This window comes from Siphateles boraxobius, unplaced genomic scaffold (genome assembly GCF_051911475.1).
Source record: "Siphateles boraxobius isolate OS27281-9 unplaced genomic scaffold, OSU_SipBor_1 130, whole genome shotgun sequence".
NCBI classification, from domain to species: Eukaryota; Metazoa; Chordata; class Actinopteri; order Cypriniformes; family Leuciscidae; genus Siphateles; species Siphateles boraxobius.
In genome coordinates, this window is record NW_027508734.1 from 7,834,782 (window position 1) to 7,861,045 (window position 26,264).

The 26,264-nt window shown below is 41.7% G+C and overlaps 2 protein-coding genes across 2 annotated transcripts; both read left to right on the forward strand.

The window, feature by feature from the left end:
• Window positions 1–11,194, forward strand: cldn15a (claudin 15a). Its single transcript, XM_077227645.1, has 5 exons — window positions 1–491; window positions 2,150–2,314; window positions 2,466–2,547; window positions 10,478–10,585; window positions 10,698–11,194. The coding sequence occupies exons 1-5, from the start codon at window positions 275–277 to the stop codon at window positions 10,792–10,794; spliced, it is 669 nt and encodes a 222-aa protein (XP_077083760.1). The 5' UTR covers window positions 1–274; the 3' UTR covers window positions 10,795–11,194.
• A 1,066-nt stretch (window positions 11,195–12,260) lies between these two features.
• Window positions 12,261–25,690, forward strand: dnajc3b (DnaJ (Hsp40) homolog, subfamily C, member 3b). The gene is made up of 12 exons (XM_077227646.1): window positions 12,261–12,751; window positions 13,658–13,768; window positions 14,007–14,131; window positions 14,210–14,284; window positions 18,759–18,902; window positions 20,074–20,255; window positions 20,531–20,650; window positions 21,396–21,501; window positions 21,708–21,828; window positions 22,417–22,549; window positions 23,306–23,454; window positions 25,021–25,690. Exons 1-12 carry the CDS (start codon window positions 12,664–12,666, stop codon window positions 25,161–25,163), a joined length of 1,497 nt encoding a protein of 498 aa, XP_077083761.1. The 5' UTR covers window positions 12,261–12,663; the 3' UTR covers window positions 25,164–25,690.
• The last annotated feature ends 574 nt before the right edge of the window (window positions 25,691–26,264 follow it).

Genomic DNA, 26,264 nt, shown 5'->3' on the forward strand with positions numbered 1-26,264 from the left:
AGGGCAGGATAGGAGAGGGGAGGGCAAACAGAGCCGATAAATGACCGCTGCTTTTAACAACACCTTTTGAGTGTCATACAGGTGTAATCTCGCTCTCCATGGAAATACTGGCTCAGCTCGCGAAATCAACAACACCTGGAAATAAATAGCCAAATAATTTCTCAGCCAAGCAAAACTAGTAGCCTAAATAAAGCAGAGCAATAGGCCTACATAACACGGGAATACTGACGTTGGTTGTGGATGATTTTGGAGCCGGTGTGATCTAAAAGCAGCCATGGATCCGGTTGTTGAAGTCGTAGCTTTATTTCTGGGCTTTGTGAGTTGGGTCATGGTTGGCATCACAATCCCGAACCGCTACTGGAAAGTGTCGTCGTTGGACGGGACAGTGATCACCACCTCCACCCTGTACGAGAACCTGTGGATGTCCTGCGCCACGGACTCGACCGGAGTGCACAACTGCCGCGAGTTCCCCTCTCTGCTCGCCCTGTCCGGTACAAAACTAATCATTTCATCATCACAGATCATGTAGAAACTTGATATTAGCCACCACTGTCATAAACAATGGAAATACGTTTAATTTAGGCGGGAACTGTGGTGACCATATATTTTCTCACATCAGCTCGCATATTTTGTGAATAATTTCAGTTATCTTTTTTTCTTTCTATTTGGTCCCTTGGATGTTTCTGTTTATTTGTTTACTGTTATATAGGATATTTTCTTTGTCAACCTATTCTTCTTTAATTTTCCTTCTCAGTCCAGTAATTTATTTTCTTTGTCTGTCTTTATTTAAGCCTATGTATTTATTTATCTGCTTTCTCACTTCAGTAAATATTTTATATTTCTTCTATATTTTTTACTGTTAAATATGTATTAATATAGTCTATCTATCTATCTATCTATCTATCTATCTATCTATCTATCTATCTATCTATCTATCTATCTATCTATCTATCTCAGTCCAGTCATTATTTTATATTTATTAATTATTTATTTATAGGCCTACTTGTTTTTATGCAACAAAAAATATACAAAGCATTGTACATGCATATACACCTCACAACAAGTAGAAAATAACATACATAAGAATATGTAAAATAAAGTAGGACATGCAGGGGTAAAATTACAACAATTGAAAGTAGCCTATAAGCCTCATAGGTCTTTCTTAATTTTTTGTTCTTAATTGTATCTAATATAGTACCATATTGTTTAATCTCTTTTACAAAATGTTCAAAGTCTGGCTTAGCTTTAGTCATTTTTTCACATGAATGTGGTATTTTCCAAGTAAAATAAAAAGTTGTATAAGGATTCAAGCACATTGCACTTTTGGAGTCAACATTGTCCTGTACAAAAAAAAAAAAAATTCATACAGATCAATTTGTTACATGTTCCAAACAACCTAGAAATGAAATTTGAAACATCCAAACAAAACATTTTGGAAGAGGAAAAAAGAAGAAAAAAGAGATGAGTCACAGATTCTTTGGCATTGTCACATAAGTTTTTAATATTCAAATGGAAACGTTCAAGCAACTCCTTGACAGGGTAAATCCTGTGTACAATTTTATAGGATATACCTCTCTAATTTTATTATTAATAAAAAACTTTTTTGAAAAAAAAAGAAATTTGTTATTGATCATACTCTTTTTCTGTTAATATGTGTATATTTAATAGACCAAAACACTGTTGAACAAGGCAAATAGTTTGTTTTTAATATTTGTGTACTACTGTTTATTTATTTATGTATTTTCTTAGTCGGTCTTTCCTTCTTTAATTTTATTTATTTATTCGTTCTCAGTCCAGTAATTTTATTTTATTTGACTGAATGTATTTGTTTAGCCTACTACTATTTACTAGGCTATATATTTATTTATTTATTTAATTAGTTAGTTTCGCATTTTCTTTGCCGGTCTTTCCCTTCTACCTTCCTTCCTTCATTTATTTATTATAGTAATTAATTTATATTTATCGTTCTTTCTTTCTTTCTTTCTTTCTTTCTTATGCTGTTTATTTTCTGTCTTTCGGTAGGCTAATTCTTGTATTTATAGTCCTTCCTATTATATACCCAATTCTTTGTCAGCCCTACTGTAACGTGTGTTTGAGCACGTGTATCGGTGTGTTATTCCATCTAAAGCAGTGTGTCCTCCTCGCGCAGGATATATCCAGGCGTCTCGCGCGCTGATGATCGCGGCTACGGTGTGCGGCTCGTTCGCAGTGGTCGCGACACTGATCGGCATCCAGTGCTCGAAGGCCGGCGGGGAGAACTACCTCCTGAAGGGTAGAATCGCAGGAGCCGGGGGCGTACTCTTCCTTCTGCAGGGTAATGCACATTCATATTTAATATCAACAATATAGAATGACAACTGCTACATGCATGATGCATGCATAGGCTATCTCAGATTCACTCATCAGGATGCTTCACTGCTATTATCGGTTAATCTTTATGGCTATGTTTTTGATCTCTCGTAAAGGTTTGTGCACGATGGTATCAGTGTCATGGTACGCTGCAAATATCACTCAAGAGTTCTTCAACCCGCTCTACCCTGGGCAAAAGTGAGTAAGATCTCACTTTTAAAGAGTTTAGAGGGAAATGCTGCCCCCTGCTGGCTTCTTTAATACTCCACTCTACTCACGTCCAACAGGTGCCTCTGGCTGCTCAGTTTTACAAGTATTATTTAAATAAACTGCAGACTATTACTGAATATTAGTGCCCTACTGTGCTTTACTAAATGTGTAGGCTAAAATCAAAATATTTGTACGTGACGTAAAGCTGCTTTGAGGGTGGTGATGGTGCAGTGGATAAGACACATGCTTTTGGTGTGAGAGACCCGGGTTCGAATCCACTGTGAGACACCAATGTGTCCCTGAACAAAACACTTAACCCCTAGTTGCTCCAGAGGCGTGCGACCTCTGACATATCTAGCAATTGTAAGTCGCTTTGGATAAAAGCGTCAGATAAATGTAAATATTTTTTTAGCCTGACATTACGGTAATTGTATGGTATTTTATTATATAATTTAATCATGTCGTACAGTGTGGTCTTGAATGATCTTATAGGATTTCCCAAGTCTCACAGTCTGTACACTCTCAGAAAAAAAAGGTACAAAATCTGTCACTGGACCAGTACCATTTGAAAAGGTACAAATATTTACACTTTTAGATAATATTATATTCATTTAAGATACTAATATGCACCCTTTAGGGGTAAATGAGGAACATAAGCGTACCTTTTGAAAAGGTACCACCCCATTGACAGCTCTTATACCTTTTTTTCTGAGAGTGTATCAGGAATAAAATGACAAACAGGACATCCTACGGCAGGGTTCCTCAAATCCAAAACCATAATAAAACTCAATTACCTGCAATTTTCCAGTAACTCTGAAGTCCTTGACTGGCTCAAGTGTGTTTGATTAGGGTTGTAATTAAAGGATTTGAGGAACCCTGTCCTACAGTCTCGTGGGCTTCATTAGCACGTGCATGCGGTGGCTATTATAAGTCCACACGACCGTAAGTGCATATGAAGTGCATGTGTGCCATTTGGGACAGGGCCGCGTGTTTACTGGCGTGAGGGCGGGACAACCTGTCACTCACATGAGATTGGCCAATTGCAAACCACAACCATCCGTTCAATTACATACGGGCAAAATCAAGTCCCTCCCTAAATTTTTTCCTCCAAGAAGCCATTTGACTCGAATATACGTCCCAATATAAAATATTATCACACTTTAAAGTCTAACTCAACCGCTGGTCAGAGCCTAACTCCACCCACATTTACTCGAATCAATGAACAGCACTAATAAAGCCCCAGTCTAACAGATCATTAACTAAAAAAAGTTGTTATACGGTTTAGTTAGCCTTTAAAGTCCACATGAAACCAAAATGGAAGTTTTTTAGCTTTTAGTATGAATAAGCTTACTGATACCTATAAGCTAGTGTGCTCCAAAACTATTACAAAACTCGCATTTAGAAGATATATAAGCTTTAAAAAATTACAGTTCTCTTTCATCATCTCGTGTTCGAGATCCACCTATGGGAAGGGCATCCGTACCTGACCTCTGCAGAAGCATCCAATTGCACCAAGTCTGGCTAGACAGACAGAAGCGCGCAGCCAATGCCAGGTGAGGCCACACCCCCTCACCTAAGGGCATATAACATCTGGGCGCGCTGCTATTCCTCAGTTGACATTCGCTTCTCGCGATCTCTGCATCTCACAGCTCGGTTGGATTTTTACACTGCTCACCTCGTGTCTTCAGGAGGACATATCGACCAGATCAGCCTCCGCCGGACGTGACAGTTGTTTATTTTTCAACTACTGCTGCTTTGCATTCGGAGCCGCCCACGCTCTCGCTATTTTCACCGTTTCTCCTCACGGCTGCCCGCCACGGATTTCTCCGTTTTCTTCGCTGGTATGTCACTGTCTAAGCCTGCAGCCTCTCCAGGGGATAGCATGTCACGGGCCTGCCCGGCCGCGTGTGGTGCCCTCATCGCAGCTAAGGATCTTCATCAGCTTTGCGTGGTCTGTTTGGGTCTTAAGCACGCTCGGGAAGCCCTTGAAAACCCGGAGAATTGCAGTTTCTGCCTCTTGCTGCCTAGGAAGCTGCTAAAACGCCGTCTTAAGGTGGCAGTGACACAGTGCACCGGGCTCAGCCCTTCTGACTCGGACGGGGGACACGGTGATGACGACGCGCTACCGGGGGCCTCCCGGGGCGCAACGTCTCTCGTCTGGGCTGACCAGCCCAATCCCGCCTTCCCCGAGGAGGACATCTTCGGGGACAACCTCACTCTCGTCCACGACCTGCCCGGTTCTGGCGAAGAGGAGGATGCGGCCATTCTTGGGGTTTCAGAGGACGAGGAGCCCATCCCGCCCTCTGGTGTTCCCCAGGCTACGGCCCACGCGGTTCTGCCTCAAGCCATCCTCCTGGAAGTGTGTGAGCGAGCGGCCGCTCGTCTCAACATCGAATGGCCGGCACCGCAAAGCGCCACCGACCAGGAGAGGGATATTTATGATGGGAAAGTGCTGGGACCCCCTCCCGGCCCGAGGAAACAACTCTTCCCCATCCTCCCGGCGTGCGCGAAGCACATGAGAAATTATTGGAGCGACCCGCTCGACTTCAAACACGGTCTCACGGGACTCGAGGTTAAGGACATGGCGGCGCACGGTATGGGCGAACCTCCCACCGTCGAACCTTCCATCGCCAGGCACCTTAACCCCGCTCAGGGCGGGCTGCTCGCTCCCCCCAAGCCGGTCTTGCCCAACAAGATGGACCGTTTTGCTGCCTCCGTTCACCAGGCAGCTTATAAGTCCTCGGCCGTGGCTGTCAGGGCCCTTAACGTTTCTTCGCTCCTCTCCGCCTACCAGGCGGAGATCCTTGAAGAGTTAGGGCAACAATTGGAAAAGGGAAATCCTTCTGAAACCCTGTGGAAGGAGATCCTAACGGTGAACGACCTCGTCCTCCGTAACGCTCGGCAGGCCGTCCAAGCTTGCGGGCGCTCCATGGCGCTTTCCGTGGTCGGAGAGCGCGCGCTCTGGCTGAACCTGTCGGGACTCCCTGACAGTGAGAAACGGCGCATCGCGGGCGCGCCGGTGGAGCCCGGCCGGGCTCTCTTCGGCCCCGCCGTCGCACTGATGCAACAACGGTGTGACGATAAGAAAAAGGAGGATGAGGCCTTCAAACTTTGCCTTCCTAGGAAGTCAGTCCCACGCCAGGCGCCCCCTGTGCGTTTGCCTAACCCACCGGCCACGGGACGACAGTTTCATCAGGGCAGAGAAAAGCCCCGCAACAAACCACCCCCTCGGCAACATAACCCAGCACCTACACACAAGCACTGGGGTAAGCCCGCTCCCGCCGCGGCCGCGGCCGGGAGACCTGCGAATTCCAACCCCACCGACTCGAAACGCAAGCGGCCTGCCTGATGTTCAGCCGATGGGGGCTTCGAGTCCATGTTCACGGGCCGCAAGCCCTTCGGACTCCCCTCCTCTTCTAGGACCCCCGTCCAAAAAACCCAGGGGGTCCCGCGGATGGGTCAGCTCTCCGTGTGTAAACGAGACTGCCCAGCTCGTGTGTTCGAGAGATGTGTGTTTTCCCCCCACGTTCAGGGGGCCCTTTGTAAGGGAAAGTTTAAGCTCAGTGACACCACACTGCCCACACTCTGTTCCCCTCACTCTCTCAATAAAGGCTTCGGCCCCAGTGTTTGCCCAACACAAAACACACAAAACACAAAAAAATACGAATCAAATGAATTCGTTTCGGCGGGAAAACCTCTCTCCGCAGAGAGAATTCATCTCACTGCAGAGAGAGGAAATCCCTCCGAACCCCTGCATGTCGCCTCTAGTGTACCCACTAGATGGCGCCATTGCATCACAAATAAACCTGTCGGTCTCACACAGCTCCGCTCTGGCCCGAGCGGGAGCTCTCGCGAGTCACGAAGCGGCTTGGCGAACCGTTTCAGCTCCCGAGTGGGTGATGCGTACAGTAATGCAGGGTTACAGATTGCAATTCGCAGTAAAACCCCCGCATTTCAACGGCATTCTCTTTTCTCACACGGAAGAGAACGCCTCTCACATTCTGAAAGAGGAAATTTCATCTCTCTTAAACAAGGGAGCGATTCAGGTGGTACCTCCCAATCTGATGAACCAGGGTTTTTATTCCCGTTATTTTCTGGTCCCGAAAAAAGGCGGCTCTCTCCGCCCTATCTTGGACCTTCGAGTGTTGAACAAACATTTGAGGAAATACAATTTCAGAATGCTGACACAAGGCGCACTCGCCCGTGCCATAAAACAGAACGACTGGTTCACATCAGTCGATCTGAAAGATGCTTTCTTTCACATAAGCATCTATCCTCCGCACAGGAAGTTTCTTCGTTTCGCCTACCAGGGCATATGTTACGAATTCACAGTTCTTCCGTTTGGACTCAGTTTGAGTCCCCGGTCTTTCTGTCTGTGCGCGGAGGCGGGCTTAGCACCTCTGAGAATATCAGGTCTGAGAATCCTGACTTATATAGACGATTGGCTCATCATAGCCGAATCAAAGGAGAAGGTGTTGCAGGACACCGACCGTGTGCTCGCGCACATCACATCGCTCGGGTTTCAAGTGAATGTGAGCAAGAGCAATTTCACGCCCAGTCAGAATGTCATTTTCTTGGGCTTGGAGTTGAATTCGGTCTCCATGCGAGCGCGCCTCTCTCAAGAGCGCGTTCGCTCTCTGATGAACTGTCTGACGCAGTTCAGAGAAGGGGCGAAAGTGCAATATCGCACATGTCTCAGGCTACAGGGTCTCATGGCTTCATCCACCCAAGTTGTGCCATTGGGACTTCTGAGGATGAGGGCGTTCATGAAATGGGTCTTGTCACTACATTTCAGCCCGATTCGCGACCTTTGCCGCTCGGTAACAGTGACACGCGCCTGCTCGGCGACCTTGCGCCACTGGGAGAGCGAGAACTTTTACGCACGGGGAACCCCTCTGGGGGCGGTTACGATACGGAAAGTTGTGACGACAGATGCGTCCTTGACAGGCTGGGGTGCCACCCAGGAGGGCAGAACGGTGAACGGTCTGTGGCCAAACAGACTACGTTCAGCGCACATAAACTATTTAGAGCTTTTAACCATTTGGAAAGCTCTGAATCATTTTCTGCCTCGCCTGCAGGGACATCACGTTCTAGTACGGTGCGACAATACCACGGCTGTGGCTTATATCAACCGTCAGGGCGGCATGCGCTCGTCGAAACTCCACGCTCTAGCTTACAAGCTTTTGGTGTGGAGCAGACGGGTTTTCCTGTCGTTACGCGCAACTCACGTTCCGGGCATTCTGAACAGAGGTGCGGATCTGCTATCAAGGGGAAACCCAATCTACGGAGATTGGCGTCTTCACCCTCAGATAGTGGAAATGCTATGGATGAGATTCGGACGGGCGAGCGTAGATCTATTCGCCTCGCGCGAAAACTACCATTGTCCTATGTTCTTCTCTCTAAGGGACATGGACGCGCCCCTCGGGGTAGACGCACTGGCCCACCCATGGCCCAGAGTGCTCCTGTATGCTTTTCCTCCCCTGTGCCTGATAATTCCCTCATTGGCCAGGGTGAGAGAGCAGGGCCTGTCTCTCATTCTGATAGCACCCAGGTGGCCCAAGGCACCATGGCTGGCGGAGATAATTCCTCTGTTATACGCCGAGCCGTGGCGCCTTCCCGTTCGCACGGATCTATTGTCCCAAGCCAACGGGGAGATTTACCACCCCCACCCGGACAGGGTGGCTCTCTGGGCCTGGCCCGTGAGAGGACGAACCTGAACGCACTTGGGCTTTCGCCGCGTGTGGTCGCCACTATTCAGAATGCCAGGGCCGTCTCTACACGGTCCTTATATGGCTGTAAGTGGCACGTGTTCGAAGGGTGGTGCGATGGGCGCGGTCTCACATCTTATCAGTGCTCAGTTCCTGATATTTTGTGTTTCCTTCAGGACCTCATGGAAAAAGGGAGGTCTTTTTCCACCATTAAGGTCTATTTGGCTGCGATTTCAGCCTGTCATGTGGGTTTTGAGGGCTCTACTGTCGGGCAGCACCCTCTAATCCGCAGATTCATGAAGGGTGCACGCCGCTCGTTGCCAGTCATCAGGAGAACTGTTCCGGAATGGGACCTCTCCATGGTGCTGGAAGCACTGTCTCAACATCCTTTTGAGCCCCTGGGGAGTATTTCCCTTAAGCTGCTGTCCTTCAAGACAGCTTTGCTCTTGGCCTTGGCATCTGCCAAACGTGTCAGTGAGCGACATGCACTCTCGGTTCACCCCTCGTGCACTAAGTTCTCCCTCAGTGGAGATAAGGTTTCCCTTAAGCCTAACCCGGCCTTCATGCCGAAGTGCTTCCCTGCGTTCACTTCGGAGGTGTTGGAGCTGTCCGCTTTTCACCCTCCACCTTTTACCTCTCTGGAGGATCAGAGGCTGAATGCTCTGTGTCCAGTCCGTGCTTTACAGGCTTATATGACCAGGACCAGCGCTTTCCGGAAGAGCGACCAGCTCTTTGTTTCATGGGCCCCTCCGCACAGAGGGAGTCCCATATCGAAGCAACGCCTCTCACATTGGGTTGTGGGCGCTATAACTATGGCTTATGAAGCAAAGGGAGTGCAGCCCCCAAGGGGCATCAGAGCTCATTCCACAAGGGGCTTAGCCGCCTCTTGGGCTTTGTTTAGGGGAGTGTCACTGCAGGACATCTGCTCCGCTGCCAGTTGGGCTTCTCCTCATACCTTTGTGCGTTACTACCGGCTGGATGTCACCAGAACCTCGGTAGCACATTCGGTTTTAGGGGTTGGGTCTTCTTAGCTCTTCCCTGTACCCTGTTGAAACCAATAAGAGTGAATGGCCCGGCTGGTCATGTTCATTCTTGCCACCAAACATTTACTTCCCGTTATGGGTTTAGTTTATGTGCCTTGGTGGGTTGGGGGTACTTTCATGTATGTGTCTCATGCATGCTTCATGTCCTGCGTGTCCACAGCAGTCGGTGTGGCGTCACCTTTGCAGGTTCATGATTAATGGACGTGTCAGGCACCGCCTCCCCGGGGTGACCGTCTTTCTCTGGCTTTCAGAACCTCACTGTGAGTGTATTGGGCAATCGGGGAGCTGTCCATGTCTCTCCCATAGGTGGATCTCGAACACGAGATGATGAAAGAGAACAATAGGTTACTATCGTAACCCCGGTTCTCTGAAACATCGAGTGGAGAGATCCACCAGCTTTGCCCCGCTTGCTGCACGAGAAGCGAATATACTTACTGAGGAATAGCAGCGCGCCCAGATGTTATATGCCCTTAGGTGAGGGGGTGTGGCCTCACCTGGCATTGGCTGCGCGCTTCTGTCTGTCTAGCCAGACTTGGTGCAATTGGATGCTTCTGCAGAGGTCAGGTACGGATGCCCTTCCCATAGGTGGATCTCTCCACTCGATGTTTCAGAGAACCGGGGTTACGATAGTAACCTATTGTTTCTCACTCTCAAAATGAATTATTTTGTTGAAATCATTCAGCTTCTCATCAGATTTTCTGTCCAATCAAATGCTCTCTAGAATATTAAGCTCCGCCCCCACACTATAAATAGAAGCTGAAGCTGCGGCTAAAATCGGTCACTTGTTCACACATTTACTATTTTCTATATGGTTCATATGCACAAGAGCACAAAACATATTTGAATTCTGCACAGAATACCATCTTTTAAAGCGATATGGAGGAGATTAGGAGGGAACTGCGGCTTTACTGAGCTCAACGGCTCTAGCCGAACTGTGATATAAACTAAACGCTATTGGCTATTTAAAAAAAAGGGAGGAGCTGTTCAATATGTCCCGCCCCCTATCTTCATGTTTTAGTGGAAATTACATCAACTCACTGAATACTGTGTGTTTCAAGGCACTTCAGTGAGCCTTTAACTTTAGTTTGAAAGCAACTTTCATTATGAGTGAAACTGTGTCACACTGAAGTGAGCTGAACATGTTGTTGTTTTCGTGGTGTGCTGTAGGTATGAGATTGGAGAGGCTTTATACATCGGCTGGGCCTCAGGTGTCCTCTCCATCTGTGGAGGAGCTTGTCTCATGTGCAGCTGCAAATTAGGCTCAAACGATAAGACGTGAGTTGCTTTGTTACTCACACTCACTTATATTTTCAGATAATGCTTTCCTATAATTCCCCCCCCCATTCTAGTTATTTGATGAATTTGTGTGTTTCTTACATTCTTGCAGTGCTTACCCCTACCAGCCCACGCGAGAAACGGTTTACTCAACGTCCACAACCAGGAGAGATGCTCAGAGCACTTATGGAAGAAATGCCTACGTCTAAATGAAGCAATTCTGCTTTTTTTTTTTTCATTTTAATATAACACTTGACTGTTAATATTCTGTCTGTGCAATTATGTAAATATTTATAGAGACGCACTGGCAGTTTTTGGCCTCCTAAGAATAAGTCATAAATCATGTAAAATGTTACCATGTCAGTTTTGCTGTGCAAAAACATATTGGAGAACATTATACAGAACGAGAGAGTTGATTCACTGTATAGGAATTACACAATGAAAATGCTTCAATTTGGTTCGGAATTCTTTTTTCCCGTAGTTACTTGAATCAAGGTATGTGTAGAAAAGAAGGATTTATAATGTGTTGATGATCTTTTCTCCATTCATTTGTACAAATGACCCTGTTTTATATGATGTATTTTATACAAACATTAAACATACATGACATTAAAAGGCCATTTTGTATTTAGAGATGTTTTATTGTTTGATACGGCTCACGTAATACCAACAATAATACTACATTTCATATTTTATTTTCCATTCTTACAAAATTTGATCATTTACACCATTTAATCTTATATTCATTTCTTCTGATATACATAGGCCTATCAATAACAATAGCAATTAAATACAGTGGAAACTACGGTTTCCTTTACAACAGAGGCTGAATGATTCTTTTATGTTGTATTCTATTCCAAAATTCTCTAGGAGCTTTATAAAATACAGCATAACTGAATAGAATAGAATAGACATATTAACCATCTCCATGGTTTCCTTTACTACCGAGACTGGATGATTTTATGTTGTATTCTATTCCATCATGCACGGTAGAATAGAATAGAATAGAATCGGCAGATATTAACCATGCATCCACGGTTTCCTTTACTACCGAGAATGGGTGATTCTTTTATGTTGTATTCTACTCCATAATGCTATAGGAGCTTTATAAAACACAGCATAATAGAATAGAATAGATATTTACCATGGTCTCAGTGAGACATGGCGATTTTGTTATGTTTCATTTGATTCTTATATAATGCTATAGGAGCTTTATAAAACACAGCATAATAGAATGGAATAGAATAGAATAGAACAGAGATATTTACCATGGTATCCAAAGATGCCTTTACTACAGAAACTTGGAGGATCTTTTAAGTATTCTATTCCATAATGCCATAGGGGCTTTATAAAACACAACATAATAGAATAGAATAGAATAAACACAGATATTTACCATGGTCTCCATGGTTTCCTTTACTGCAAGACTTGGTGATTATTTTATTCCATAATGCTTTAGGAGCTTTATAAAACACAATAGAATAGAATAGAATAGAATAGAATAGAATAGAATAGAATAGAATAGAATAGAATAGAATAGACACAGATATGATGGTCTCCACGGAGTAGGCGAGACAAAAATATACTTTTCTTCTCTAGTAAATGAAGGGTCATATATCAACTATCAGTCAATTGCTAGATGTGGGCGTGTTTGTCCAGTGCGCTAAAATAATTCGGCCAATGGGACGAGACCACGTTCGTCGACAAACACGGATGTCACCGCGCTGAAATGTAGGGCGATTTGAATTGTACACCTAAGAGGTTCAGCTAGAGGAGACCTCCTAAAGTTCGTGTCCGACAGCTGTTGTGGACAGTCACTGTCACACGAGGCTAAGAAACAACTTAATACAAAGTATCATACACTTATTGAGAGGCACACGGAACTAGAGTTTCGCATTCCTTTATTCAACTCGGACATATTTATAACCCGGACAACAGAAACATCTCCTTACCAAATATGCCGGATATGCCGCTGTTATCGTGATCTGAGTATAAATACTCTTTCTGTCATATTGCTTGTTGTGAAGCACAGTGGAAAGACATACGGTTGTTTATCGGGGGTGTGATTGATAGATGTCATGATGGATTCGGGACGGCGGAGAGGTTTGAACAGTGTCCTGTCCTCCCTGTCTCTTCTCTGTGTGGTTCTGGACCTACAGCTGGACGGTGAGATTTCACTCTTATTCTTCTTCCATACATGAGATTTATTTTATATGCAAAGGATTTCAGGTTTTGTCAGGTTTACTGTACTAAGTTGTCCGGGAAGTACCATAGTAACACCATGTCTTTGGACATGTACCATGTTAATACTATGGTATTACCACTTACCACTTAAAATACCATTGTACACAAATATATTAATCATGAAATATATATCAGAACACCATGGCATCATAATCTGAGGATAATATTACTCTATCATGATACGTTTACAGGTGCTCAACAGGAAGTGACAAAGAAGTCTTTCGAAAAATAGTATAAAATCATATTGTCTTATAAAACTTATATATATGCCTATCTAGACACAATTGCCATCTGATACATTTATAGTGTATTGACAGCTCAGTAGGATTTGAAACACACGTTATTAAAAAATTTCCTGACTGGTCTGATTTCACACAAAATGACATGTAGAATAACAATACCCTGTAATTTTTGTACATGTACTATGGTAAATGCTGTTTTGTACATATATCATGATTTGTTTGATGTGTCATTCCAAGGTACTTCACGAGGTTTAGAAGTGATAGAAAGTAAATAGATGAGGTAGTTAGTAATTTTAGGTTTTGTTTTCCAAATCAATCCTGCATGCTTTCGCTTTTTGTGCTGCCATTGTGAACCGAAACACAATATCCATGGGAACCCTTAAAGGAGTTTTGTTTTTATGACGTTATAGAAAGGCGTACCTTTTTGGGTATGTAGATGTAAACATGTAAAAAGCATGTCAACTCAATCCCATGAGGCAGATGGAGGTTTTTTAAAGCTGCCCCAGGAAGAAGCTGTTCTGACATCCAGTCGTTTTTCATTTAAATTTCTGAGGCCTAGTGTCATGTGTAAGTCGCTTCATTTCAGGTGTTTTAGGCGCCACACCTGTTGAGATCGAGCATCATCTGGAAATGGGCCGTAAGCTGCTGGCAGCTGGACAGTTGGCTGAGGCCCTTTCTCACTATCATTCAGCTGTGGGTAAGACCCATACACACACACACACACGAAAGCTAAACTACTGTTCAAGAGATTGGGGTCAAATAAACCCTAATAAAGTCAAATAAAGTCTTGGTGAGACTTTCAAAAAGATTTTTGAACGGTAGCTTTTTTTAATTATTTTTTTTAAAAATGCATTTCATTTCAGTTAATGTAGATCATTCAAAATGAAAAAAAGATTTAGTTGCACTTCTTTAACAAATGCAAACTTCTTAAATAGAGGGCGACTCTAAGAACTACCTGACGTACTACAAACGGGCCGCTGTTTTCCTGGCCATGGGCAAGTCCAAGTCAGCGCTGCCAGACCTGACCCAAGCCATTCAGCTCAAGCCAGACTTCCTTGCTGTGAGTTACATTTTATTGTTGTGATATCAAACTGGGTTGTAGGTGTAAACACTCAGTGTGGTGTGTGCGTGTTTTCAGGCCAGACTGCAGAGGGGTAATATTCTGCTGAAACAGGGAAGTACTCAAGAGGCCAGAGAAGACTTCCAAGCAGTCGTGAGTACAACAATTCCCTTAAAGGGATAGTTCACTCTGAAATGAAAAATTATCTTTTACACACCCTGTTGTTTTTTTAATGCCGTTCTTTCTTTTTCGGACCACAAATGGAGATGATAAAAAGTACCTCTTGCGCTCGTCCGTATAATGGCAGTGAATAGAGATCAACATCAAGCTTTTCAAAGAAGATGCAAAAGTATTACTGTATGATCACAAGTTACACGTGCCGTATATTCCAACTGTTCTGGGCGTTTATGATAGGGTTTGGTGAAAAACAACTTGAAATTTAATGTATTATTTAACAAAAATCCTAACCTTGGCCGTTGATCTTCTGTTCTCGACTGTGTGTTCATGAGACGGTTCAATCTAATGAAACTAATGAAAAAGTGATATGAAATACAACGCCTAGTAATCCCCAAAAAAGTATCTGTGCACTTTCTTCACTGAGTTTAATATCTCCAGACTAGACCCCGGTTGTCTGATGAAAGTCAGAATGACAGTCGACAGATGTGAACATAACTTCTTGTTGATACAAACACAACATATATATTCACATCAGAGAGTAAAAAAGTACATGTATTGTATTTCATGTCATGTTTTTTCTTAGTCTTACTCATTTCTCACATCTTGTGTGCTTTTTCAGGTCGAGTCAGAGTGAACTGTGGCTCTTATAGAGCGGTGCAGGTGTGACGTCACTTTGTAGGCTAACCGGCAGTTAGCATCACGCTGGTTCCGTCAAGAAAACCCAATAGGCTTTTGGATTATTGCTAAAAACAAGCTCTGTGATCAACAAAAGTTTATGATACTTACACGTTTTGTCCATCAAGTTTTAGAGATGAACACAACTTTTATGAATTTTGAAGCCTAAATGCAGTCGCCAGAAGTAAAAACCATCACTGAGCTTCCGACAACTCTTATAGTTTTTATCTAAAAACATTTTCCCAGGACGTTTAAGTTAAAATAGCTTATAAGAGCACAATTGTAATCATAATGAGACTGTAAAAGCGGACTGAGTTTACCTGTTCGGCGTGATGACGTTTAATGTCGCCGACAGCTTCTGTAGTCCCATTTAACCACTTGTAAGCAACCGCCTTTTTCAAGACACATAACAGCTTAACAAATCATGAGTGGGGTTATATTGATGTATTTTATGTCGTGGATTAAAACGTGAAAGTGTCTTGAGCCTGTGTTCCCCACCTTATTTCAGCCATTTAACCAAAATCACATTCAAAAATCCCTTTGACTTCGGGACGATGGAACCGGAAGTGTTAAAATGCTAACTCGCTTCTGCATTTTGGTCTACAAAGTGATGTCATACCTGCACCACTCTATAGAGTCTCATGAACACGCAGTCATGCACAGAAGATCAACGGCCAAGATCAGGAAGGATTTTCATTATATAATACATTACGTTTCAGTTTCAAATTTAAAACCCTGTCATAAACCCCAAAACACTTGTAATATACGTCACGTGTAATATGTGATCATTCTGTGATACTTTTGCATAATTTTTTGAAAAGCTTGATGCTGGTTGCTATTCACTGCCATTATGTGGACAAGCGCGAGCAAGAACATTTCTTTTTTTTTATTCTCCTTCTGTGATCTGAAAAAAAAAGAGCGGCTCAGCAGCTCATACAGTATTAGAACAACACCAGGGTGAGTAAATGATATTGAGTACTAGGGTTGGGCGGTATCTCGGTAATATCGTATACCACGGGGTCTTAAAATAGCAACGGTATCAGTTTCAATACCGTCATTACCGGCACTTATATATAATATATAAATATAATTTATTCAATGCCTAAAAATGCTTATGTAGTTGTCATTAAGTGACAGTGTGGAAGAGAAAGAGAGAGAGAGAGAAGGGAGAGGCGGTAAATACTGACGAGGCAATTTGTAAATGTTGCAATAAAAAAGGTGACCGCGAGAGATGGAAACACCTCTAACCTAATGTCGCATCTCCGAAACAACCACCCACTCACTGCTGCGAGGATGCATTTTGCCCCGAGTTCATTAAATAAGCGCATTAGTTTATATTTGTTAAAATATTATAATGTTATTTTTTTTACGTTGATAATGAAAACTGAACAGCACGAGTAAGATGGGATGCATCGGGAGTCAGACATTGACCACTTACATTTCATTTTGTAAAAGGCCTTTCTTAAAAGTGAATTTCGTTTTGTATAAATTGTATCTTAATTTTAATAATTTTTTTATCAACCATCTGCCTGGATTTAATAAATAAGAATCAAATATAGCAGACAACATAATCATGACATGATCGTGCGCTGGCGCGCCGCGGTCACTTGCATTGAAATATCATCATAAATTAACCGAAACTCATGCAGTGTATGTCTCACAGACATGACAGATTGGCCTATATCTAAATAAAGCTTGAAATTTCATTAAACGAAACAATTCAAAAAGAAAAGAAATCGGCCACTCGCTGATTATTTAATCCATGATGTGCATTTCTCTCTATGCGCGTTCATACGGAAATGGTGATCATCAAATTAAACGAAACTATTCAAAACGAAAAGAAATAGGCTAGCCTACTCTCTGATTATGTAATCCATGATGTGCATTTCTCTCTATCGTTCACTATGGAGATGGCGATTCGTCAATTTCTTTAAACGAAACAATTCAAAAGGAAAAGAAATAGCCTATAGGCTAGCCTACTCTCTGATTAATCCATGATGTGCATTTCTCTCTATTGGCGCGTTCACTACGGAGATATCAATCGTCAATTTCTTTAAACGAAACAATTCAAAAGGAAAAGAAATATAGGCAGCATACTCTCTGATTAATCCATGATTTCTCTCTATTGGCGCGTTCACTACGGAGATATCAATCGTCAATTTCTCTAAACGAAACAATTCAAAACGAAAAGAAAAAGGCTAGCCTATACCTTCTGATTATGTAATCCGTTATCTGCATTTCTCTCTATATATGCGCGTTCACTAGGAGATGGCGATCGTCAACTTAATCTTTGCAACACTGACAGAAAAGTTGTATTAATAAAAATCAATGGACGCGTGTCACCGGATTTACAAATGCATTTCTTGCTTGTTGCTTGTTAATTTAATTTAAATTAATTAATAAAATCAATACAATTGTCATAACTAAAATAATGAAATATTATTAATTGTCCCATTTTTGCTCATTTATAAATAGTATTTATATCTACCACCCCCTCAGCACCTGGGTTAAAAAATTATTTGGCGCCACCATATTATAACGGCCACGTATTAAAAATAGTCGACTCTAAATAGGACTCCGGCTCATATTACATTTAATGCCGTCAGCCGGGATCAGACACAACGTGCACGGGTTGGCCTTGATTTTTTTTTTTTTTTTTTTTTTTTGCCCGATCTGGTATTCAGTTTCTGAACGGTGTAGGCACAAGCCAACAGTTTGGTGACGCTGTCTGAGCCTTATGTCATAATTTTTAATTAGTCACGGTAATACCGTATACCCCGGTAAAATAGGGAGGAGGTTTGACGGTATCAAAATTTGGACACCGCCCAAGCCTATCAACCTTATTCCTGACGAGCTTACTGCGTTTTGAATTATGGTTGGCACTTCCGGTTTGGGGAACTCCCATTCAAAAAGACTGAAACGAATCATTTCAAATCATAAGGTTGCCCTACAAATAAAGCTGATCCGTCAGTTTGACTCAATGAGCTATCAGTTTTGTTTCATGTTTTATCTAAGAATAACATCAGAATAACGTAACACTTGGTATTTTAACGTGACATGTTATAACAAGAATATCTATAGTAAGAGCTCTGCATTCTTTTCCTCGTGATTATTTTCTTTTTTACTTTTGAATTTCGCTGTAATAGTATGATAAAGGTCAACATATACTGCACATTTGTGGTCTGTTCTCCCGATTTAATTTACGATGTAGCCTATACCAATTCACTGGAATACTCCCCAAATCCTGCACGTCTCTTTCCAGGTTTGGTTTCACAGGTAAATTTACAATTTATTATCTGTCAAAATGACTGAAATCACTTTAAAATAGTATCACGCAATGCTGAAGTAAAACATTTTTTTATTATTAAGGCAACGTATGTTACATAATACAGATTACCGCCGATGTTGCTGTGGAAAGATACTTTTTCATAGATTATTCATGGTCTGTTGAAAGTAACGTTACCTTGTTTACGCTTTTACACTTTTAAATGTCCTTTTAATGTTCAATGGTTGAAGGGTAAGTAGAATAATGTAATGTCATCGTACACGGTTTAAAAATATATTATTGCGTCCAGAGCTAGTCTTTCACTGATTGTTTACAGCTTAACGGAAGTTACACCCATAATTCGCGCAAAGCGTCATGGGGCGCAGGAATACTGTGGATTGAGTACTATCCCTTTAAAACCTGTCAACTTCATTCTCAAACCAGATCACATTCTGCATTTACTTGTTCTGTTCCTGCCGTCTGCTCTGTTAACTTCTCTCTCTCTCGCAGCTGAATCGTTCCCCGGATCATGAGGAAGCACATGACCAGCTCCACAAGGCCGATGAGCTGGAGTTACTCCAGGAAGAGGCACATGAGGCCTATCACCATGGAGACTACACCACTACTGTCCAGGTGCTGGAGCGAGTCATCGAGGTGAGTTAGTCTGGAGATCAAATACAACAGGTGTTGGTTATAGTAATATTAAAGGGATAGTTCACACAAAAATGAAAAGGATGGTAGGTATCATTTATTCATCATGTTTTCTCAAAGCCATTTTACTTTTTTTTTCTTTGTCTTATGAAACTCAGAATCATTTTCAGATTCTAGAATGTTTTACGCACAACAAAAATTGGTATGCGATTTATTCTGTAAAGCTCCAAAAAAGATACAAAATGAGCATAAACGACATCTATTGAACTTGTGAACTATTTTGAAAGAAGAGCTGCACATTTACATCACATTACATTACATTTAATAATTTAGCAGACGCTTTTATTCAAAGCGACTTACAAATGATCAGAGCAATAGAAGCAATCAAACAAACAATAGGGCAACAATATGTAAGTGCAATGACTAGTCCCAGTTAGTCTAACGCAGTACGCATATATAGAATCGTGTTGGTAGAAATGGGTCAAGTGTTGATGATTTCTTGAAAATGGCTAAAGCCTCAGCAGCACGGGTTGAGTTTGCTGATTCATCCAGTAAAGAAACAAATGAAGTATGAGTGAGTCATTGAATCATTCCTTCCAGCCTTAATTGAAAGTCTTCTGAATTTCATATTTATACTGTTGTTCAAAAATTGCGAGGTTTTAATGTTTTTAAAAGGTGAAAAAGATGTGTTTCACCTGCTCAGCAAGGCTGGATTTATTTGTTCAGAAATACAGTAAACCAGTAATATTATGATTTGAAACAAATGCTATCTATTGTAATAAATTGTCAAAGGTAATTTTATTTTCTCCAGATTTTTCACTGAAAATATGAAAGTTTTGTTTAGGTCAAGTATTCTTGTTTATTTTTTGCTTTATCTTCACTTTTGTCTTCGCTTCAGCTGTGGTAAAAAGACATCCACTCTTCCACTGTGTGTTGTACATTTTGGGGGCGGAGCAATGAAGGGAGGGGGGTGTTTGTTTGGGTTGATTTCAAATATCAATAGTGTTTCTCAGAAATCGCTTACTGCACCTTTAATAAATAAAATCCAAAGACAGATAACACATCAAATGTTGCAGTTAAGGCTTAAGATGTCTCTAGAGATTCAAAACCTCTGTGTGAATGCTTTGTTGTCATCTAGCTTTGTTCTTGTAGTCATTTTCTCTTCTTTCCTCAGCTCTCTCCATGGGACCCAGAGTCTCGAGAACTAAGAGCCGAGTGCTTCATCCGCCTCGGGGAGCCGAGGAAGGCCATTATGGACCTGACACCAGCAACCCGTCTCCGTGCGGACAACCGAGCAGGATTCCTCAAACTCAGTCAACTACATTACAGTTTAGGCGAGCATCAAGACTCACTTAAGTATGTACAGCAAGCTAAATGTCAAGTTGTCAGGCTTGTTTTGGAATGCTGTATTGACAGCTGCATTCTTTGGTAGTTATTGATTGCTTCTCCTGTAGGTAGTTTTAAGGATAATTCTAGGGTCGTAGCTGTTAATAAATACAGTTGTCAGACCCACACACTGACCGTGTGCATGTAGCCATAGAAATACGATATCAAACTGATTCTAAAAGGAAAGTTGTCTCTTTCTTTTGCTGCTGTTCACTTTGTCTTTCCTTCTTTGTTTCTGTTTTCAGTCATGTCCGTGAGTGTCTGAAGCTGGATCAGGATGACAAGGAGTGTTTTTCCCACTACAAACAGGTCAAGAAGCTCAGCAAGCAGCTGGACTCTGCAGAAGAGCTGATCTCAGAACAGAGGTGCTGAAAACAGCTCTTCCCCGTCACTTCTAGAATGGCCTTTATTGGAGATTCTTTAAAGTATAATATGAAATATTATAAAGTATAATATTTAATTTTTTAACTATTTTTGTGTTCATTTATTTTATGTTATTACAAACCTTTGTGATGGTTGTGAAGTAAGTTTCTTACGCACAGTAAGACTGAATTTTTATTATTTTTTATTTTTTTAAATATACAGCACAAACAATAATGTTGTGAAAAATAAAAGTTTACATATTTTGAAATGTAATTTATTCCTGTGATGGTAAAGCTGAATTTTCAGCATCTTTACTCCAGTCTTCAGTGTCACATGATCCTTCAGAAATCATTCTAATATGATGATTTGGTGCTCAAGATTTTCTTTAATTATTATTATTAATGTTTAAAGCAGTTGTTTTGCTTATTGCTTTGTGGAAACCCGTGATTTTTTCCCCCTGGATTCTTTGAACATAACGTTAAAAGAACAGTATTTATTTGAAATCTAAATCTTTTGTAACACTATAAATGTCTTCAATATAATTTTTTTATCAATTGAATGCATCCTTGCTGAATACAAGTGTTAATTTCTTTAAAACAAAGTGTTACTGACTTGGTTTTGAATGGCTCTGTATCAAACAGTGCTTCTATCAAAATGATTTTCTATCATTCCAGACTTTGCAGACATCATCATCATACTGACTATTTATTAAGTGTTTTTGTCTTTACTTTTGCTCTTGATTGGCAGGTATCAGGAAGCCACTGATAAGTATGAGTCTGTGATGCGAACAGAGCCGAATGTTGCGTTCTACATTAACAAAGCGAAGGAGAGGATCTGTTTCTGCTTAGTCAAAGTATGTGCCATTACAGAATGTAATTTAGTCATTATGCTGTTATATTACAAATTTAAAGGGATTAAAAGACCTTCTAGTTACCATTAATGTGGTATGTGCTCTTTCACATCATTAGAGGTGAATAATGCAAGACCATGTTCAAGTCAGGCTTTGGTGTCTAGCCTTCATCTCATTGGTTGTGGTTTTCTCTTGTGACTTTCTTCCAGATGAAGGAAGCTGAGGAAGCCTTAGACATTTGTTCAGAAGCTCACCAGAGAGAACCTCAGAATATCCACATCCTCCGGGACCGAGCGGAGGCCTACATCCTACTGCAGGAATATGAGAAAGGTAGAATTTATTTTTTATATATATATTCTTTACTCATTTATCACTATGTAGGCTTGTTTACACCTGGACTTAAGATGCGTTTTGGTCGATCGGATCACAAGTGGACAAGGGAGACACATTCCCGTTTACACCTGGTGTTTTAATCCGTCTTTTTTGTCCACTTTCAACCACTTCTGTCCTGATTTCTTTCGAGGGGAGGGTCTATGGGTGGTTAAATGTGTGGGCTTATTCTGATCTCTCGATTTACTGGGCGAAATAAGCTTGTGTTATTTGCATATGAACGTGACAGGAGATGATGGGGAAAACATACGGAGGGCAGCAGCTTCAGTTTCTGCTCTGAGCCTCAAGATCACGCTGAACACTGAAAGTGTGTTTTAGAAATCAGGAATGATAAGAAAACATTGGGCTTGGTACGTTTTTCATCTTCAAACCAAATTTGTGTCTGCAGCCGTTAGTTTAAATCACGTCTGTCTAGCCACTTCCCATAATGTTGTTTACGCATTAGTTCAGTAGGAGGAGAGTAGACTTCATGTAAGGATTTTCATTTTGTATGTATGAAAATGCTTTTTCCTCTGTTCCTCTCCTCAGCTGTGGAAGACTATCAGGAGGCTCGGGAGTTTGATCAAGACAACCAAGAGATTCGTGAAGGTCTTGATCGGGCACAGAAGCTCCTCAAGCTTTCCCGCAAGAGGGACTATTACAAGATCCTGGGGGTCAGCCGGTAAGCCAATGATTGACGATCAGAATCCTGCTTTAAAATGTTGCTGACAGTGTTGGGCCGCTCACGTACAAAGCAGGTCAGTGAAGTGAAGAAAAAAAATGCAAGCTCTAGAGACATGTTTTTTAAAAAGTTAAACTTATTTCAACTTGAGCACCGTATTGTTAGAACATCGCGTCACGCGCGAGACTCTACAAAAGACGCGAGTGCATTGGTCAAACATGTATATCTAGCACGTTTACATTGAAAAACAATGGAGAATTAGTGCGGTGAAACAGTAGCCAAAAATCTCCCGGGTGACCTACTACTTCCGGTGAGATTCTGAAATGCGTATTCGATGAACACTTTACTATCCCATGAGGCCACAGGAGAGGATTTATGAATGGGAGTGAAGCAACGCAACTGACCTTGGTAGGTCACATGACAGTAAACATGGCGGATGTTGTACATCCGAATTTCATTTATACTACCCATATTCCTGTACATAGAACATACTTTCAGTCACAAACCAAGCTTCAAACCAAATGTAGTACCTAGCATGCGATTTTGGATGCACTGTGTGAGTTTTTAAAAGCTTAAATGTGTGATAGGAATAGCAGTGCTCATAAATGGCTGTTGAGATGGTATTCTCAATCGAAACAAGTAGAAGCTTTGATGCAGAAACTGTGATCTTTATGAGTAGATAGTAATAAGCATATATGTGTAAGCCAAAAGAACGTTGTTTGACAGAAATGTTTGTTTCTTTTCACTTGTTTTCAGGAGTGCCAACAAACAGGAAATCATAAAAGCATACAGAAAGCTGGCTCAGCAGTGGCATCCTGATAATTTCCAGTCTGAAGCAGACAAGAAAGAGGCAGAGAAAAAGTTTATAGATATTGCATCAGCAAAGGAAGTGCTCACAGATCCAGGTAAGAGAATACCAAGTGACAGCAAATCCGAAATGAAACATGTAAACATGCTTGTCAATGTTCTTTCCAGTAAGTCTTTTGTGAATGTAAAAGTCTGCAAAGTTTCAAAGATCAAAGTGCACGACAAAAAAAATTATTGAATAGATTCTGAACTGCTGAAATGAGTCATCAGTAATTCCACTCTCACTTCCTGTTACAAACCTATGTAGGTTTGTAACAAATTTGCAGTTGCCTGTGAACAACATCTACTTTGACCCTCAAACACTGTAGTTGTAGCTGAGACTGGGAGAGTTTGGTTCATGTTGTCGACATGTCGAGAAAATGCTGTAAGTGGCAGACCAATCACAACAGACTGGGCCATCTGACCAATCAGAGCAGAGTAGACCAATCACAACAGACTGGGCCATCTGACCAATCAGAGCAGAGTAGACCAATCACAACAGACTGGACCATCTGACCAATCGGAGCAGAGTAGACCAATCACAACAGACTGGGCCATCTGACCAATCAGAGCAAAGTAGACCAATCACAACAGACTGGGCCATCTGACCATTCAGAGCAGAGTAGACCAATCACAACAGACTGGGCCATCTGACCAATCAGAGCAGAGTAGACCAATCACAACAGACTGGGCCATCTGAGCAATCAGAGCAGAGTAGACCAATCACAACAGACAGGGCCATCTGAGCAATCAGAGCAGAGTAGACCAATCACAACAGACTGGGCCATCTGACCAATCAGAGCAGAGTAGACCAATCACAACAGACTGGACCATCTGACCAATCAGAGCAGAGTAGACCAATCACAACAGACTGGGCCATCTGACCAATCAGAGCAAAGTAGACCAATCACAACAGACTGGGCCATCTGACCAATCAGAGCAGAGTAGACCAATCACAACAGACTGGGCCATCTGACCAATCAGAGCAGAGTAGACCAATCACAACAGACTGGGCCATCTGAGCAATCAGAGCAGAGTAGACCAATCACAACAGACTGGGCCATCTGATCAATCAGAGCAGAGTAGACCAATCACAACAGACTGGGCCATCTGATCAATCAGAGCAGAGTAGACCAATCACAACAGACTGGGCCATCTGACCAATCGGAGCAGAGTAGACCAATCACAACAGACTGGGCCATCTGATCAATCAGAGCAGAGTAGACCAATCACAACAGACTGGGCCATCTGATCAATCAGAGCAGAGTAGACCAATCACAACAGACTGGGCCATCTGATCAATCAGAGCAGAGTAGACCAATCACAACAGACTGGGTCATCTGACCAATCAGAGCAGAGTAGCTCTCGGAAAGGAAGCTTTTAGAGAGACTGAATTTTTGGACGTGTCGTTTGAGAATCTTTAAGATATGAGGTGATGTGCAAAGTATATAATGAGAAAATTAAATTGTTTCTTTGACTTTTAATGCATGTAAAAAACAAAATTAGGTCGTGTTCAAAACAAAATTAGGAAAAATAGCATAAGAAGGTCACTTTAACATTTTGTTTTCGCTGGATGTATAAAGATTGTTTACCTTCATATGCATTCTTTGTTGTTTTCCGTACAGAAATGCGTCAGAAGTTTGATTCGGGCGAGGACCCTCTGGACCCTGAGAATCATCAGGGTGGAGGAGGAGGAAACAGAGAATGGCCCTTTGGCTTCAACCCCTTTGAGAACGGAAACTTCCACTTCAAGTTCCAGTACAACTAATAACAGAGCGGCTGATGCAGTATAAACGGACAATGATTTGGACTAAGAAACCTGACTAGAGAACCTGCGTTATCCAAACTGAACTTTAGAGGAATCTTATCAAAGGGGGAGTTTGTTTTTGTTGTTGTTGTTGAGACTTGAATCCACAGGCTGTTTTGGACTTCTCCAGGAGCAAATTACTTGATCGGACAGACATCATTAGTTTGGTGTTTGGTTTTCTTTGCTAAAAGACTTTAAAATGGAGTCTAGTTGAACTTGGAGTCTTAAACCCAGCTGAGTCATTACGGCTCGAAGTTTTCTTTGACGTATGTGCCATTGTCTCTCATACTGTCTTTTTTTCTTTTTCTGCTGCTTGTGTTTGTTTACTTTGAATGACACTCCAGAATTTAGGGTTGTGGTTTCTTTTAGACCGTGCCAAGTACTTCTGACATCAGTATGTCATATTTGCATTCTTAATGTTTCAGCTCTGACATGCCGGCAGCCTTGAAATAGATAAAGCAGTATTGCACGCTTTTCTGGCAAAAGAAGTACCTTAGTTTTCTCATGACTTTCTTAACTTCATAATACTGAAGTGTTTCCCATAAATCCTCCAGAAATGTACCTGCCCATGGGCTGCTTTATAGCCTGACACTTTCGATGATACCAGTTTGCACAATAGTTTTTTACTGAAGTCTTTGCTAAAAGGTTACATGACAGAAAGTTTATGGTCACTCTACAGCTGTTGCAGATGATGCAAGCTATGAAGCAGACTTTATTTGGTCCACGTTTTTTGTGTAATATATCAACAGGTCATCTCAATTCCCACATCAACACTTTGAAACTATTATGTAAGCTTGATGAATTACTCATGGACTGTCTAATTTCAAGTTGAAGGTCAACCTACTTAAGCAATCTATAGTTAGTGGGAAATAAATAAATTTATGTGTATATATAATATATATATCTCATAAACCTTCAAATAATATATATATATATATATATATATATATATATATATATATATATATATATATATATATATATATATATATAAAGGTGTATGACATGCGGCCACCATTATTTAAAAGATTTTTAGTGTTTTGGGGGTTTTACGATTGTTAG